The sequence below is a fragment of the Hippocampus comes genome, unplaced genomic scaffold (genome assembly GCF_001891065.2).
Source record: "Hippocampus comes isolate QL1 unplaced genomic scaffold, H_comes_QL1_v1.1 scaffold57, whole genome shotgun sequence".
Taxonomy (NCBI): Eukaryota; Metazoa; Chordata; class Actinopteri; order Syngnathiformes; family Syngnathidae; genus Hippocampus; species Hippocampus comes.
Window position 1 is genome coordinate 1,190,684 of NW_017805039.1, and position 16,867 is coordinate 1,207,550.

Here is a 16,867-nt window from a genome sequence, read left to right on the forward strand (position 1 = left end):
GTGCAACTTCGCAGGAGGTACGGTATGTTGTATGTGGCTCCCTCCTGAAAAAGGCCATGATGTTCAATCTATCTAGCTAGCTAGCTAGCTACCTAGCTAGCTAGCTACCTAGTTACTGAGCTATCCGTCCTTTATGTATGACCTTTCATTTTACTAAATTAACACAACATGTATAACAAATCAGGTGACAGGAAAAAAATATATGGAGAGGGCTCCAAGCCACGTGTATGGCTTGTTTATAACAGCCCTCCAATATGGCCGCTGGTAGTGCATTGTGGGTAATTGCTAAAAGGACAGAACCCTCTATACCGCCAACGAGCAGTCTCTGACCCCACCGATCCCTGGGCCACCCACACCGCCCGTCCCTCGTGACATAGCAGTTACAGTCCCAGAAAAGGTCAGAACTCTTCTAAAAACAGTGTTGTGGTCTTGACGGGAAATGGAGAGCCAAGTGTGGAGGCTCTCAGCAGTTTGCTACTTCCGAGCCTGTGGCTGGGGAAAGGTTGAGAGTTAAAATATCTTATCCGTGTATGTTTTGTCATAAGACAAGAGTTGAAGAAAGTCTTGCTCTAAGTGCTGATTTGACACAACATGAGGAGACTTTTGCTGTAAGGAGTAAGTTGGCAACGAACAGAATGCAAAGGATGTACCTTTTCTTCCATAGGAGTTGCCCATATTGAAGCTGGTACCATCCGGATCGTAGTGAGGGTGGGCAGAAGCTGCGTTGACAGCAACAAACGCGCTCCAGTCAACCTACAAGGTTGCAATCATAATACACATTTCAGCGTGGGGTCTCAAGTTGTTGTTCCGACTGTTTCTGATGCAGTGTTGGCTCCACGTCGACCGGAAACCTCAAGCCCACCTCAAGCTACTTGTGTATCAGAAGACCTTGAGAAGATTTGTAAAAAAAAAAAAAACTTCACAAAAGTATCACATCACACCTGCTCACATTGTAGTCACAGCCTCGTCCCAGATTGAGATTTTGAGACTGTAGATTTTGCAGGGCCATTATTCACAAGACAACAACTTGGTCCTTTCAGCATTTGTTTTTTTCTGCGCGATCTACATTTTTCATCATGATTTTGTTTTTCTTATACCATGTATACTTCTACCTGTTCCAGTGTTTCAAGGTTCTCTGGGTTCACTCTGTGCATTAAGTTGGTTTCCGTGCTGAGATAGTAGTCGCCCTTGTATTTCACAATGTTGACGTTGCCGTTGTCTGTTGGCTCTGCAGCAGACAAATACTCAGTGTGACCACGTTTCTTACAGTTAAATGTTGTGCAGTGGTGTGCATCGGTATCTTCCTGCTCTGTTCCCTGATAAATATGTTTGACTAAACTAATCCAAGCACGCTTTTCCGGCACCTGAGGCGCAGTCACGCTACACTGTAAATCCGGATTAGTTGAGTTTACAGTACTTGGAAAATACTAGTAAACCGGTTACCTTAAAAAAAACTGAAATAATGTAAGAGGAAAACTTACACCCATTCACCTCCCATTTTCAGTCGAAAAAAATTAATGAAAGACGATTCTATAGAATATCTTTCATTGAATAAACCTAATGTTTATTCATTACAACTTCAAATATTAAGTCATGACTATAATTTTGCAAACATATATTTCAGTGAAGTGGATTTAATTCAGTTGCATTTAAAAATCTTCTGTATCACTCATGGAGAACGAAACACTCATGCAAAATAATGTGTCAGCTGTTGCGGCGAGTCGCCATGTCTGCTGCTTAGCTGTGTTGACTTACAACCTTTTCACTGAATCAATGAATACAATCGAAACGCCAGAGGCACGTATTCAAGCGGTATCTCACTGACGGGCGAATGCTTTTGAATGTTTGCAAAGGCACAGAATGTTGAGTTTTCATCAAGATTCGTTCAATGTTATTTTGATCGATTAATACTTACTTATCATTTCAAAGTGAGAGAAGAATCGCTGGAAGATGTTTTTACAAGGGTCGGACATGTTGACAGTACCAATTTCTGACACCATGATACGGTCCTTCTCGCTATTTTTCTTGAAGGCGTCGCTGCGCAGGAAGCGACTGGTGTACGTCACCTGGCCTTTCTCCATCTTGAACTTGTGGAGCATGGCCATCCCATCAAACCAGTGGTTGTAGCTGTCAAGGAGGAAAGGCTTTCTTGAAGGTGTGGGCCCTTGAACTGAAATGTAATCTAATGCTGGATTTACATTGCTTGGTTCAGGTAACACAATTCAGATTTTTTTTTTTCCCTGAAATGGCACGATTGGTCTTTGTGGCTTGTTTAAGAGAAAAATTACATTAATTCAAATTATTTTTTCTTCCATGTCTCATTAAGGGCTCCGTAGTTTCATTAATGTGAAGACAGTCATATGGGATAAAATGTCACTTGGAATGTACATATGTATAGACACACACAAAAAAATATCGCAGTTTGGTTTAAATCTGAATTGGGCACTTGGACCTGCAGTCTAAATCCATTTAAAATGATTTTTATGCGGTTTGGATTGAACTCACTGGGTGTCTCCAAATTCAAACTTTGCCGGGCCGTTTCGGAGCAAGCTGCCATTGATCCAGCGGGGAATGGTCCCGTGTATCTCAGCAGGGATTGGATCAGGGGTCTCTTCGACAGAGCTGACCAGAGGAGCGATGGTCTCCAAACCCTTCCCAAGTCCTGCCGAGGCACCTGCCTTCATATCATTTTTGTTTTCTGCACGCACAAATGGCACGTCAACACCATTACTGTCTTATGAAGGATGAACGTGTGTATAATATGTGGGAGGAGTCAAAATCACGTCCATGTCTGAGAAACTGATATCCATTGTCAACCATACACAATCCGGAAAAGTTCCTCTTGTTCTTGTTTGGAGTCATGATTTAATGCAATCAAACCGGTTTTTGTGTTATCAGGACGCAGCTGTGGTGCAGTGCGAGACAAAAATGCAGGTAATTGGAGTTTTAGATTATATTTTTGCACAAATGGCCATTTAGCGTCTCCTCGTGATGAGAAAGAACCATCATCACTGGCCCGTCACACAATTCAAAAGTCATAAGGTGACTTTGACACCTTTCCATTTCACACATAAAAGAATGTTGGTTTTCCACAGAACTTTATATTCACTATATACATTAGAAATGCATATTGGTCAAGCAAATTTTTTGTATAGATGAACTAGAAGCAAATAATGTGCATATAAATTGCTCCTGTAAATATGTCAGCCTGTTGACAGACAATGACAAGGTGGACACGTTTTGATAGTGCTCATATTGAATGAGCACATGGTGGACTTTCACTTTGCAAGCTATGGGCTAAATATATTTCAGATTTCTGAAAGGTGTATTCATTAATATAGTAAAACATGTTACGCTTGAGAATGTGCAAGTACGCATACTGTATGATGAAAGTCTGAAACAAAAGTGAAAATATTAAAAGAAATTTTAGGAGACTTTTCATTGTAGCAGTACCGATACATATGCAAATGTTAGCATAAAACGTCAAATATTTATTATTCTGCTACAATTTCATGATGACTGAGGGATTCGGATCATACTATGGTCAAAGTATGATATTGCAATGACATCGCACAATGGAAGTGTCTTACCTGTATTGTTGAATGGGTATATGTTCATAGTGGCTGACCAAAGAATGCACCGTCGCCCTTGGTCTGGTTGATGTGTGCCAGTCAGATGTGAGTGCTGTGGTGCCACTTCCCATGTTGCAGCGTTGTTAAATAATGTCATCCTCTTTTACGTCATCACCATTACCTATCAGGCTTGGTATGACAACCACAAGTTGATGCTTACATTATATTCCTGGTATGCGACCAAATAGACTCGTTTTGTCACATTCATTGTGTTTATTTATTTTTTTCACGATAACGTCATCTAAAACACAAGAGTGTCAGGTATATTTTTTACATCGTTTAATCATTTCACGATTAAAATTAAGTCGTTTACATGAACTAACCAAAATATGTGTAAAATAAATAAAATATATCTACTTTTAATGCGGTTTATCCTGCAGGATATTCTACATGTCCACGTGACAGGTAAAGTGGAGTCCTTCCCAACGGTGTACTGTATTTGTTTGTAAGTGTACCGAATAAAGTGGTCGGTTGATTCTGTTGAAACACGTGTACACTGTTAGCTGCTCAGTGCCTGTCAATTTTGCTTCGTAATTCTTATTTACCGAACCTTTTCGGAACTGTTTGGCCTCCATATAAGTGGCGAAATCGTTCATTCTGACAATTGCTTTTATTTAAATCCTACACTGGGACTGCAGTTAAAATCATGTCCACTAGAGGGTACTGTTGAATAAACTACGATCAACGGGATAGGCTCATCCTGTTATGGAGCTGCCGGTAGATTATTTCTGTCATGTCTGTCAACAGTATGCAAACGACATTAAAAAATATATATTTGACGAATATATTAGGGTGTTTCCCCATTATTAATTGATATATAGGTAGACCAATTATCATTATAAATTCAGTTACAAATAATCTGAGAGGAAAACGTCTAAATTACTGCAATGAGTATTACAGGGCTCTTGAAAATGTCCATGCTTGATCTGTGGCCTCTTCCAAACGGTGAAAATAGAGAACAGGTACGTGCTGCATTAGTATAGGTGTCGTATTTAAAGCCAAAACTGAAAAAAAATCTCAGTATGCTGTGGTTGGTCTCACGATCATTATATTCTGGAAAAGCACATTCATGCTGTTTTTGTTTTGTTTTGTAAAGAATGTATAAGAAGAAGAATTATACTCTGGCAGGTAAAGTGGACACCTAAACCGAGTTGCAGGCTGATCCTCGTAATCTTTGTTGGAGGATTAAAACACAAGGAGGATTGCCTGCGTTCCAGACATGAAGCTCTAGCCATTCAGGTGCCTATCCCCCCCTACTTTTGTTAAGGTTTATCAGTTTGCACCAGTGGTACCAAATTGAAGGCTACGTCTGTCTCGTTAAAAGGAAGGATATTCACATCTAAAAGCGACAACTGCCTTCACCACATTGTCATTAACCTTGAGCTTCAGGTTTGTATGGTTTATAAATTAAAAAGTGATGCATTATGGACCATTTTCTGTGAGGAAAAATAGTAAACATGGCAAGCGCTGTCTTTCATGATGTGATTGATGTTGTCGTGGCAACAGTAGGTCTTGTTATCATGGTAATGTAATGTAATTTAAGCTGTTTAAAGCATCACTATGCTACCTTTCTGACCTGTACTGAAAGTCATTCATGAATCCTGCAGTTGAAGTTTTACGAAAACTAATAGAAAATGTATTTTCTTAGCAGGCAACGTCTCATCTGCTGGCTAGAATGCCTTCATTCCAGAGTTCTAGTAAGTGGCGCCTGTCAGAAATTCTGGGCCAGCGGAGACGACTGTTAGGCCTTGGCGCTCTGCTGGCCTGGTTGGTCCTCTTCCATCTCTTGGTGAACGTCTGGCTCCTCTGCATCTTCACTAGTCTCCTGGTTGTTTTGGGAGGTTGGCTTGGCTCGCGCGCCATTCTGGATGCCAACAGTCTCCTCCACTTGGAGCATTTCTTGCCCCTCGCCGCCGTGACTCTGCCTCAGTGTTCAGCTGAACATGAGTGGAGACTCAATCACGAGATCCACAGCGCCGTCCACAAAGCGGTGCGGGATTTTGTGTCTTCCTGGTATCGCACCCTTCTGCCCGAGGTGGAAGGTGAATTTGAGCGCGCGGTGCGCAGTTCCATGCTGGAGTCGGTGATGGAGCTGAAGGAGCGTGCGAGGCGAGTCGACAGAAAAGCTCTGGTCCAACGACTTTTAGAGCTGTATGGCTGCCACCTGCAGAGCTACATGACAGCCAGACACATGCAGCTGGAGACGCGGGGAGAGAGCGTTAGCCTTTGGCAGCTTTACCAGCAAGTAGACAGCCCTCATCCAGCTGTGAGAGATGCGGCCACCGAGCTAAGCTACGCCAGAGCTCTGGTTAACCTCGTCCTACATGTGCTTGTCCCGTACCCTCAGATGGAAACCCGGACCGGGGGGTACATGGTCACCGAACTTATCACCTGCAACGTGCTTCTGCCGCTCATCAGCAGGGTTTCTGATTCTGACTGGCTCAATCAAACCATTGTCGACGTCTTCACCAGGTCCCGAAAACCACAGGACGGCGCGCTGTACAGGTGCGCCCTCCATGACTCGTGGATCACCTGCCTGTCATCTTTGGATCAAGCCAGCGTCGAAAGCGAGAGCCGCTCTGAACTGTTCAGCCCAATGAGTGAGGAGGATTCCTCTCAGTGCAGCGTGCTGAGCCTCGAGACTTGTTCCGGGAAAGCTGCGGATTGCCGGGCTGGTCTGCTCACACCGTGTGAAGTCAACTGTTGTTCCCTCACATCTGGCCGCTACTCGCACCTCGCAGAGTCCAAGATGCTGTCACTGGACTCCCTGACGCAGTCCGACACGGAAGATGACAACAGCAGACGCTTGTGTGAATGCGGCCCCTCGGCCAACTTCTGCAACACGATGAACTTAAAGGATGACGCTGATGATTTTGGCTGCTTTGGCCCGTTGAAAAATCTCGGGCCGCCGAAGGTGGTGGTGCCTGTCGATTCACACTGGCCTGCAGATATTGCTCAAGAAAGAACCCCGGCAGGTCCATCAAGCAGGCTTTGCCTGAACCCCTTAAACTTTGACCCTCCAAACAAATCATCGGTGGGCATCCAAAATGTGCAAATTGCGGGAACGGTCAGTGCAAAGGAGCAGCGTGGCACTGGGACGCATCCTTATACTCTCTACACTATCACGGTAACAATACAGATCCAGTTACCTTTGACCTCAAATGTGAATATTTATTTGTCTTCCACAAAACGCGCCATTTTGTCTTTTGGCAGTTTGAGACAGCAACATGCCCCGAAAGCGGTGACCTTTTGCAACCTGCGACCTGTCACTCAGTGAACCGCAGATACAGCGAGTTCCTCAACTTGCAGACACGTTTAGAGGAGAACCCGGAAGTGAAGAAGTTTGTGAAGAGTGAGCCATGACGGAAACTGGTTTTGTTGCTGTTGTTTCGAATATCTTGACACATTTCGAGACTATTCCCAGCAACTGTCCGGTGTTACAGATGTAAAAGGTCCAAAGAAAATGTTCCCTGACCTTCCCTTTGGAAACACGGATGGCGATAAGGTGGAAGCTCGTAAAGGCCAACTGGACACGTTCCTTAAGGTACACTCTTAACACTGTTGTGTTAAAAGTAATGCAAATTGGGTGAAGCGGCACTGGGTTCAAAAGGGATTGAGCCCATGCTAGGTTATTCATACCCAGTGCCTTGGGTTGAGGATTTGATCCAGCAAGTTGGGTCAAGATGTAGCTCCAACAAGCGGTTGAAACTACCTCTCTTGATAGGTACGGACGACCAAGAATTGGGTTACGAGATCATCAATTAAAAATAATACTGTCCTCACCCCAAATTTTTTAAGACACAAATTCCCCTTTGTGCCTTTCCTGGCACAGCCCACAAATTATTATCCAGGTTTGGGACCAGCAGCGGCTTAGGATCGGCATCTGGCATATCCGTGCCGCTCTCATTGAATGTCTTTGTTTTGTAGCAACTGAACAGCATACCTGAGACGGCGAAGAGCGAGGATATGCAGGAGTTCCTGTCTCTAAACTCGGGGGTTTGCACATATTTTGGAAAAAGGCCTTTTGTCAAGTCAAGAATTGATAAGGTGACAAAGGGGTTTTGTGGACTGTGGACCAGATTCTTGTGAAGAAAAAAACATGCCATTGCAAAATATTCATACTCAGCGTTAGATGGTATTCATTTGTGTTGAATGGCGGTTTTGGTTTGTGGTGGTGTACTTATGATCGCCATATGTATTCCTTTATTTCTAAAATGGGGTTTTGTCCATCACGACTGCTGCGACAGATGATGGAAAATGCTTTGGACACACTGAAGACAGCCTTCCCTCACCCCGAAGCCATGAGTCCAACAGAGGACCTCGAGGGAGACTCTGATGGGAGGACACTGGACAGCAGAAAGTACAGGTGAGACTTTGCCCTACTTCATGTGGTTCGCGAAACATTTCTGATCATTTCTATCCAGCTCCGCAGAAGAATTTGTCTACTTTGTGTGTGTTTCTTGTTCAATAATCTTCCCATTTTTCTCGGGTTAAAAAATAAAAAAAAGTTTGCTTTTCGATTCCTCTGCATCAGGAGGCTCATGTTCCCAAGCAAAGTCTCTCCATCTCTCAATATGGCCGACTTACATCCCAAAGTGACGTACTGCTTTAGCGAAGGCAGCCCTGTAAGTTCTCCTACGGTGTCGAATCACATGTAGGTCATTCTGTGAATGCATCGGGACTGGAAACACACGTGTCCACATTTCTCCCAATTCGTTCTAGGTGCTGAATTGCATGTCCTTATCCAGACTGGAGAGCTTTGTCCTGGAGCAGGAAAGACTTTTATGTGAGCCCCAAAGCAGAGAGCAAGCCAAGCGGAGGGAGTCCTTAGCCGCGGACAGCAAGTCTTCTGGGAAAACTCAAGGTGCAGGTACGGCGTGCCTCGTCTCACCCACGAGTCCGCTGCACTTCCTATGAACGGTTCATTTTCCAACATCCGCACTTGTCTTTTGTACTGCAGTGTCGTGTCACTTGAGAGCAGCACAACCCCACATTTTGCATTTGCTTTCAAGCACCACTTACAAAAGTGTCGCTGTGTCCTGCCGTGTATATATTTAATTAAAGTTTCAATTATTTTTATTTTGCTTTCAGACACAGCTGTTGCCGATGTTGCGCTGAACATTTTGTGTTTGTTGATGAAGGACCAGTGGAGTTGGCTGTGCACCGAGAACATCCAGAAGGCCATCAGACTAATCTTTGGCACTTTTATTGAGAGGTTGGACTTAAATCTTCCATAACTCTTCTGTTCCCATTTAAACAACGTGCATTTTTATTTATTTTTTTTGCTAATGGATAGCAGCTTTCACTGACTGCATTCATACCGAAGCGTTTTATTTTTTATTCCATCAATTAATTGTGTGATTAGAAAACGGACGGATGGATCAATTCATTGTATGAAAGCTAAAGGCATCAACACAAATGTTTTTTATGCGTCACAAATATTTATTGTTCTAATCATCTCCTGCCCCAGTGGCTCCTCCCTTTGCACACCCGTCATTCATGCCTCTTTATCCGGTCAAGCATGTTTTTTTTTTTTTTGTCTTGCGTCATCACAACATCTTGCTTCCACTGGATTGATCAATCCGAAACAAAAACAACAACACAAAAAATTTCTTTTGGGCCATTGTTGTTGGCTGTGACTTGGGCATTCTTACTGGCCTGACTCAGTGGCGAACTGGCCACAGACCATCGGGCCACCGTTAATGTCCAACCCTGCAGTGCTATTTTTCTTTATTATAAACTGTACAATGTTGCGACTAACATTGCAAAAACTTGAATGTTTTCTTTCCACAGATGAACCTCCTTTGGGCCTTTTCGGCAGTAAGGAGAATTAAAAGATAACTTTCGAGGCATTGTTTTGTTTTTTTTTTTGTTTTGTTTTTTTCCAAAATACAATGTGAATGCCAAATTGGAAATTCAGATTTCAACCAAGGCATGTCTATGATTAACACTGGCCTTGTTTTACCACAATGTGTCTGGGAACCGCCTTTGTTTCGGCTCCAGTGTTCTGCTGTCATTAACGTCACCGACTTGCTGAGTGGGTCACTTAAGTAATTCAAGCTGCTGTTGTGTTTTAACCTTCGTAAACACGCTTGCTTGTGTTGCATCACTTTGCACGCACGGCTTAACGGTGTCGCACCTGGAATTTTAAGCAGATATCCCGCAAACGTGACTCCGGTGTCCAACTGATTCTTACCCCAGGTGGATGGATGTGGGAGTGGCCCACCTGACCAGCGCCCCCTGTTGGGTCATTTACCTCCAAGTGCTGCAGGAGGCCGTGTGGCCCGGAGGCACTCTGCCCGCCCAACCGCAGCCGGAGCGCAGCGCCGCAGAGAGAGAGGAGACCAAGGAACGATGCCTGGAATGTCTCCTGCAGCTACTTCCGGGTTTGCTGCGGCTTTGAGATGCACATTGCAGCTCACCAAATTCCTGACATGTTTAGTTTGACCTATTCTGTCTGGTTTGTGTTGACGTTTGTGTGGCCGCAGAGCTCGTCACAGACATGTTAGGCAGCGATAAGTACAGACTGAGCTTGGAAACCGTGCTGGAGTCTTTACAGGACCACCACATTAACAAGTGAGTCGTCAAGCATTTCATTGCTTTCTGACTCGATGGTGCCGTGAAATGCTTTTTTTCCATATACAGTGGAACCTCCGATTTTGGGACTAATTCGTTCCAAAACGTCTGAATAAAGATGACTCGTATGAAAGCAAATATAGGAAACTTGATATAGTCAACGAATCAATGGCGATGATGAGGAAAAAAAAACATTTTCATGGACAACAGCAATAGACGGAATCTCTTCAGGTGGCGCATTTAAAAGTACGTGAAAGTTGTATTTCTTCATTGTCTCTCATGTTGATATGACTGTGTTCAGGCATCTCGTTTACTGTATCTGCGACTTGCTGCTGGGATTTCTGATACCAGAGTCAAGCGATGATTCTTTCCAGAGGCGTCTTCTGCAGAGTCTTCGCAAAGATACTCCCACCTGACGGCCATATTTTCACCAGCAGCTGTCTCACAGCTGGAAGTCCACGCCGACATGATGGATTCATACCCGGACTGTGTGAGTTAAGCCACACGATGCAACGGCACAGGAGGACTCATTTGATTCTTGTATCCACGAATCGTAAGTTTTAGGTCAACACGAACCTCTTCTCATCTCATTTTCAAGTTCAGATAAATTGTGTTACTCATGTGAGCACAGAAAACAGCTTTTGATATCTGCTGTTTGTTTTTTTTTTCAATTGGCCAACATTAGGTACACCGGTGAAAATCTCTGTTTGATTCCTTTGTGCCATCCGGCATACGTGACCCCAAATCGGGAGTGATCTTTCAGAAAATATTCCCCCCAATTTGAAAAGATTTAAAAGAAAAACATAAATATCAACACTTATACTGTTGCACCTATAAAAGCCATAAAATACAAGGTGATGTCAAAAATAATCAAAACCGTAGTGTAGTCCCAAATCAGAATTAACTAAGCACCTCCGTTATCTCAGGCTAACTATAAGATCTAAACATTGTGAATATTATATGGTGACAGTTTACTGCTATGCTGGATTTTGTCCAATTTGAGTTGAGTGAAGTAATCTTGGTGGGCAACTGGAAGCAAGATGTTTATTATTGTGTTTTGCGATGGGAGATAACTGCACTGAGAGTTGTTTTGAATGTCGTATTCTGCCCCACTCTTGTCACTGAGCGAGAAGACTTCTTGGTTGATTTGTGGGATTTGTGTCAAGGCCTACAATTTCATTCATCCCCCCACCCCCACCCCTCCAAATGTTGAGCAATAATTTGCGGTCAGTAATTTATTCTTTCAATACGATGAGGTCCATTCAGTTATTCATTTCAATTCCCAGACAAATTTGCATTTGTAATGAAATGCAGTTTTATTGAGCACAAAATATTGTTCACAGCTGCTGAATGTTGTGAATCATTTTGTAATGCTGACCAGTTTGTTTGAAGGCAAATCCGCTGTGTAGCAAAAGCATTGAAGTTGTGCAACCCGGTCGGAATGAAGGATTTTTGTGGTGTAAAAGAAAATACATGAATATGATTATAAAAATTACCATTTGGCAAGCGGTGTAAAAACGCATGTGTGAAAAGGAGTTGAAAGAGTCAAGAGTTGTTTTCATCAAACAAAATCAATGCCTGATCCAGGCGGCGTTGTCGTCTTCTTGTGATCTTTTCACCTTTTTCCCCAGGCGACCACTTTGATGAAATTTTCATCGTATTAAAAAATAAATAAATAAATAAAATACAAAACTGTTCTTTGTCACTCATGCGATTCATACGAACCATGAGACAATGTCCCTTTTATAATTGACGGTAATTGTTAGTCAAAGAAAAATGAGCAGCAGCATGGATGAAGTGTTTCCATATGGCAACATAAATCACGTGAAGATCTCTGCGGACCACGATATACACCATGCCGTCGGCAGACATAAACTAAATGGAAATGTGAGCATTTCACACGATTCACATATGAGGGCATCCAGAACACAAAATCCATTACGGTCTGCATACTGTTTGCACAGCAACAAAAAAAGCCCAAAAAATAAATAAATCAGTTGGCTGTAAAATAGAAATGAGGTCACAAATTCCATCGGAGCATCTCAAACTCTCACTCTTTCGTAGGAGGTACATTTTCATAAAATGGACGTAGCCACTCGGGGAAATATTTCAGTCTATTTGTTATGCTTCGTATACTTTTGTCCCTCTTCTGTGACGATACCGATGATTAGAAGTTGTTTTACTATTACAAATCCCCTTCCAATGAAAGTTGGGACATTGTGTTCCACATGACTAAAAATAGAAGACCATGAGCAACAAATCACGTTCAGCCTATATTTAGTCAATCAAGTACACTACAAAGACAAGATATGTCATGTCCAACCTGATAAACTGGGTTTTTTTGAGCAAATAATATTTAACAATTTTATGGCTGCGACACGTTCCAAAAAAAAAAGCTGAGAGAGGTGGGGAAAAAAAAGAAGGTGGTGGAATGCTCATCAAACACCTGTTTGGAACCTCCCACAGGTGGACAGGCTAACTGGGAGGAGGTGGGTGCCATGAGTGGGTAGAAAAGGAGCTTCCCTGAATCGCTCAGTCAATCGCAAGCAAAGATCGGGCGAGGTTCACCTCTTTGTGAACAACTGCGTGAGAAAATAGTCAAACAGTTGAAGGACAATGTGCCTCAGCATACAATTGCAAGGATTTTGGGGATTCCATCATCTACAATCCATAATATCAAAAGGTTCAGAGAATCTGGGAGAAATGTAAACGGCAAGGTGGAAAACCAACATTGAATGCCCGTGACCTTCAATCCCTCCGGCGGCACCGCATCTAAAAACCGACGTCAAGGATATGACCACAAAGGCTCAGGAACACTTCAGAAAACCAATGTCAGTCAATACGGTTCGGCGCTACATCCGTATGTGCAACTTAAAACTCCAAAAGCCATTTATCAACAACACCCGGAAACGCCGCCAGCTTCTCTGGGGCTCATCTAAGATGGGACTGATGCAAAGTGGAAAAATGTTCTGTGGTTTGACGAATCCACATTTTCAAATTGGTTTGGGAAATTGTAGACGTGTTGCATCCTGCGGGCCAAAGAGGAAAAGAACCATCCGGACCGTTCACAGCTGTTGTGAAAAGCGCCGTATCAATAAAGATGTGTTGATGTAAAATTGTGTTGTATTGGATTGCATCTGTGATGGTATGGGGTTGTTGGTGCCAATGGCGTGGGTAACGTACACATCTGTGAAGGCACCGTGAATGCTGAACGGTGTATACAGGCTTTGGAGAAACATATGCTGCCATCCAAGCAACGTCTCTTTATTTCAGCTAGACAATGACAAACCACATTCTGCACTGCGAGGCTCCGTAGTAAGAGTGCAGCTACCAGATTGGCCTGCCTGCAGTCCAGACCTGTCTCCCATTGAAAATGTGTGGACTTATGACATAACAATGGAGACCCCAGTACTGTTGATGACCCTGACCCAGCTTTTTTGGGGATGTGTCACAGCCACAAAATTCCGAAGTAATCATTATTTGCTAAAAACAATCAAGTTGATCAGTTTGCACATGAAATATGTTGTATTTGTAGTGGATTGAATTAAATTTTGGTCGCTAATGATTGGCAAATCTTTGCATTCTTTTTTTTTTTTCTTTTTGTTTAACACAACATCCCAACTTCATTGGAATTGGCTTTGTAATATATTCATCACTGACTATTTGATGTAACAAACGTTCCGCTTGACGTATGGACAGAAATTCCCACAGGCACACTCCAAAAGCTCGTAGGACATCTTTCCAAGAAAATAGAAGCTTTTATGGCGGCCAAGGGGATTTCCACCTCCTATAGTCGTAATGAGCAGGTGTTCCAAGATTGTGTGTGTCATTACAAGCAAAAAGAACGGATGATGAAGAAAGAGGAGATCTTGGGTGCTGCTCCTGAGCTGCATCCAAGTCATCCTCTCGCTGAATCTCTCTGTGCAATACGGTTGCATCAAGCCTTGGCTTTGCAGAAGGGGATTTTCTAAAACATCACGTTTTATGGAATTCGCTCGGCGTCTCAGCAGAATTGAACCAAAGAAAAACAAAAGAAGAAAAACATCAAACCATGTTTCCGGTGATTAGAAACCCATCGTCTTCGGATGAGGTTATGATTTTATGGGTTCACATCACCAACGTACCACCATTATTATTTTTTTTCTTAATGTTTTCTTGTCAAGTTTTTTGCTGCAAAATAAGCGAGGCAACAAAAGGCTTGGCACTCCTTTTCATTTGAAGGGCACATAGTATTTATGTCTACATCTCAAAGTGAAAACGATGTACTTTTGATTCTGGGTAAAAAAACAAATACACAAATAAAAAAATGTTTTCCTGTAAACATACAATAAAACTTTCAGCTAAGTGTTAATTTGTTTTGATTTATTCGCGCAGAATTCAGTTATCGCTGCCAAATTTGATCACACCGAAAGAGCCACTAAAGCAACAAAGCTGAATGAAGTTGAACTTAATTGATTTTAATTGTGTTGTTCTATTTCTGAATACGCTACTTTGGGAAGTGAAGTGAAAAAAAAAAAGTCAGGCTTCCACAGGATTTTGAACAACTTTCAAAGTGGCAGGAGGGTTGGCAATCATTTGACCGCACACTAAGATGGCCGGAATTCCTTGCAAACACCGCAAATGCCCACTATGCAGAACCGGCTGCTGCGGTGGGCCAAAAACCAGATCAGGTTTCCCAATTTGACCAAAAGTCGCCTGTCCCAGTGACAAGCACACCACGTGAGACATTTTTTTCTCAAAATGGAAATATCCAGCCCATGTCATTCGACATAAATGTTCTGTGTGAGCCATTCCTTTGTCATTTAGTCCAGTTTTTTTTTCAAACCATCATATTATACTGAAAAAAATATCTGTGATGTCATCAGAGGTTAATCGACATCATCTGGAGTTTCATACGGCAGTGCCGCCTATGCATGGCAATGATGAGTTGACCCTTGACCCCGCTGCCCCTGTTTCGGGCCTCCGCTTTTGTTTGTGTGTTTGGTTTTAGCAAAGCGCTGCGGGGTTATGTAATGCCCGGTGTAGAGGCAAGATTTATTGTACAGGTGTTGGGAAACTCGGCGCTGGAGTTTTCATCGTAAAACACTGCTCGCAGCGTGCTCGCTGACGAGCTGGGTCAGGATAGAGGCACGTGTCAGCAGAGGGTGTGGGGTGGTGGTGGGGAGGGGGGTCGCTTTGCTTTCGTGCCCAAAAGACTAAACATCTTGAGCTTGATCATCGACTTGTAGAGCTTTTTTTAAGAGCAGTTCGTAAGCGTCTTGCAAACGCAGAAATTAAGAGGAAGTTTGGTTTCGTAAATTGATGACAACTGAGGGTACTGACTTGACTTCTATTGGTTCAATTTTCCATGTTTTAAGAATTGAGTTCCCTTTGAGAGTTTGGAAAATATGAGCAACCTTTATACATGTCATCGTGTGCTGAACAAAAAGCTTTGCACTTTTCCTGTTTATAAATTTCATTAGCGCGACCTTCGAAAAAGACTAGTAGTGTTGAAATACATCGTAAGAACAATATCAATGTGCGGACAATTACAGAGCTTTCAGAGGAATACAATCTTTTAAAAAAGAAAAACACATCCTGGAACGGGGGTGACTTTCGCCATCTCATTGTTCAGAACTGAGAATGTGACGCTTTCGGGGGCATTTGCCAGGAGCAGTTAATTCATCATAAAACAGGATGTCAAAATAAGTACACATTCGTCTCAAAGTAAGTGTGGTGGTTTGGTGACTTCATGACTATAATTAAATCAATTCTTCTGGCATCTGTATTGTTTTTCTGACGAAGAATTACATCGACGGCCTACATTTGAAGACAGATCTGCATGTTGAGATTCATGGCAAACGTATTTAATGTAGCTTTAAAAATTATTTGTCTAATTTAAAAACACAAGTAATGGGTATTTTTCTTTTTTTTTTATTTGGAAATGTAGCATTTTTTTGTGTGAGCACCGTTAGCAATGCTATGGGTACATGTTAGCATAAAAGTCAATGCTAGCTAGGTCTTAAACCTAGCTTAAAGAGTTTCTTTTATGAACTGATCCGTGTCTCAAATCTTGTGTCTCTTTTTGCCACTTTTACTTATGAACTGAAGTACATTTGAGAGTCTGTCAGCCTTTTTTCTTTGATTTTAGTATTGGAGTTGCAGTTACAGTGAGTACTTTTGCGCTGCCCGGTAACAAAAGCTGGGAGCAGAAGGCCAAGCATGCGCTCACATGGTGGGAACCCTCCTACGTGTTGCGGGCAAATCCCTGGCAAATCCTTGGCATCTGGTGAAAGTCAAGTGTTTCTCAAAGTATAAAGGGCGCTATGTGAATGATGGTTTGGCCTTTGATCAGTTCTCTTGCCGTCAGGGGATGACAGACATCTCGGGCAGGCCCTCAACTTCACACGGTCGAGAGAAGAATCTTGGAACAGATGAGGGCGGGTGGCTTGACGTTGAGCTGTAAATATTGTATCGTTAGTATGCACAATGGGAACATGCGTCAGAGATACAGTTCAGACTGATGGTATTAAATCTCTATTTTGACAGACATGTTGTGCTTGAGAGAAAAGTGACTGACTAAACAGTATCTCGAGTTCCTCAAAATGTTTACTGGTTTTACTTTCCAATATATTTTCCATTTTCAGCCGCCCGGGTTTCGAAAGAACTCGGGCAACTTG

The 16,867-nt window shown here is 42.7% G+C and overlaps 2 protein-coding genes across 9 annotated transcripts in view; one reads left to right on the plus strand and one right to left on the minus strand.

Annotated features, from left to right (window-relative positions):
- Nucleotides 1-3,710, minus strand: part of LOC109512430 (beta,beta-carotene 9',10'-oxygenase-like) — an 8,977-nt gene extending 5,267 nt beyond the window's left edge. Inside the window, exons 1-5 of one of the 2 annotated variants that reach the window (XM_019864197.1) lie at nucleotides 3,591-3,707; nucleotides 2,506-2,698; nucleotides 1,916-2,127; nucleotides 1,113-1,228; nucleotides 651-753 (exon numbers count right to left, since the gene is read on the minus strand). In XM_019864197.1, the coding sequence (XP_019719756.1) occupies nucleotides 651-753; nucleotides 1,113-1,228; nucleotides 1,916-2,127; nucleotides 2,506-2,698; nucleotides 3,591-3,618 (652 nt within the window). In that variant the 5' untranslated portion in view covers nucleotides 3,619-3,707. Of the gene's footprint in view, nucleotides 1-650; nucleotides 754-1,112; nucleotides 1,229-1,915; nucleotides 2,128-2,505; nucleotides 2,699-3,590 lie in introns of both variants that reach the window. The other variant, XM_019864198.1, reaches the window with a different exon arrangement.
- On the plus strand, nucleotides 3,697-13,620 carry LOC109512414 (sorting nexin-19-like). 7 transcript variants are annotated; one of them, XM_019864158.1, is made up of 14 exons: nucleotides 3,697-3,765; nucleotides 4,761-5,021; nucleotides 5,281-6,759; nucleotides 6,846-6,984; nucleotides 7,076-7,176; nucleotides 7,560-7,679; nucleotides 7,880-7,998; nucleotides 8,167-8,257; nucleotides 8,355-8,502; nucleotides 8,724-8,847; nucleotides 9,834-10,018; nucleotides 10,121-10,208; nucleotides 10,510-10,820; nucleotides 11,096-11,880. In XM_019864158.1, the coding sequence occupies exons 3-13, from the start codon at nucleotides 5,308-5,310 to the stop codon at nucleotides 10,622-10,624; spliced, it is 2,682 nt and encodes an 893-aa protein (XP_019719717.1). In that variant the 5' UTR covers nucleotides 3,697-3,765; nucleotides 4,761-5,021; nucleotides 5,281-5,307; the 3' UTR covers nucleotides 10,625-10,820; nucleotides 11,096-11,880. The 7 variants fall into 7 exon arrangements, with proteins under 7 accessions (XP_019719717.1, XP_019719719.1, XP_019719715.1 ...); XM_019864160.1 differs by lacking the exons at nucleotides 3,697-3,765; nucleotides 11,096-11,880 and adding exons at nucleotides 3,814-4,594; nucleotides 13,482-13,620 and having other exon boundaries at nucleotides 10,510-10,698; XM_019864156.1 differs by lacking the exon at nucleotides 3,697-3,765 and adding an exon at nucleotides 3,814-4,594.
- The last annotated feature ends 3,247 nt before the right edge of the window (nucleotides 13,621-16,867 follow it).

What these genes read in the sequence shown, in the direction of transcription:
- LOC109512414 (XM_019864158.1), top strand. Translation starts at nt 5,308, where the DNA reads ATGCCTTCATTCCAGAGTTCTAGTAAGTGGCGCCTGTCAGAAATTCTG. An exon ending in AACTGGACACGTTCCTTAAG is followed by an intron (nt 7,177 to 7,559) that starts GTACACTCTTAA and finishes TTTGTTTTGTAG; the next exon opens with CAACTGAACAGCATACCTGA. An exon ending in CTGGACAGCAGAAAGTACAG is followed by an intron (nt 7,999 to 8,166) that starts GTGAGACTTTGC and finishes CCTCTGCATCAG; the next exon opens with GAGGCTCATGTTCCCAAGCA.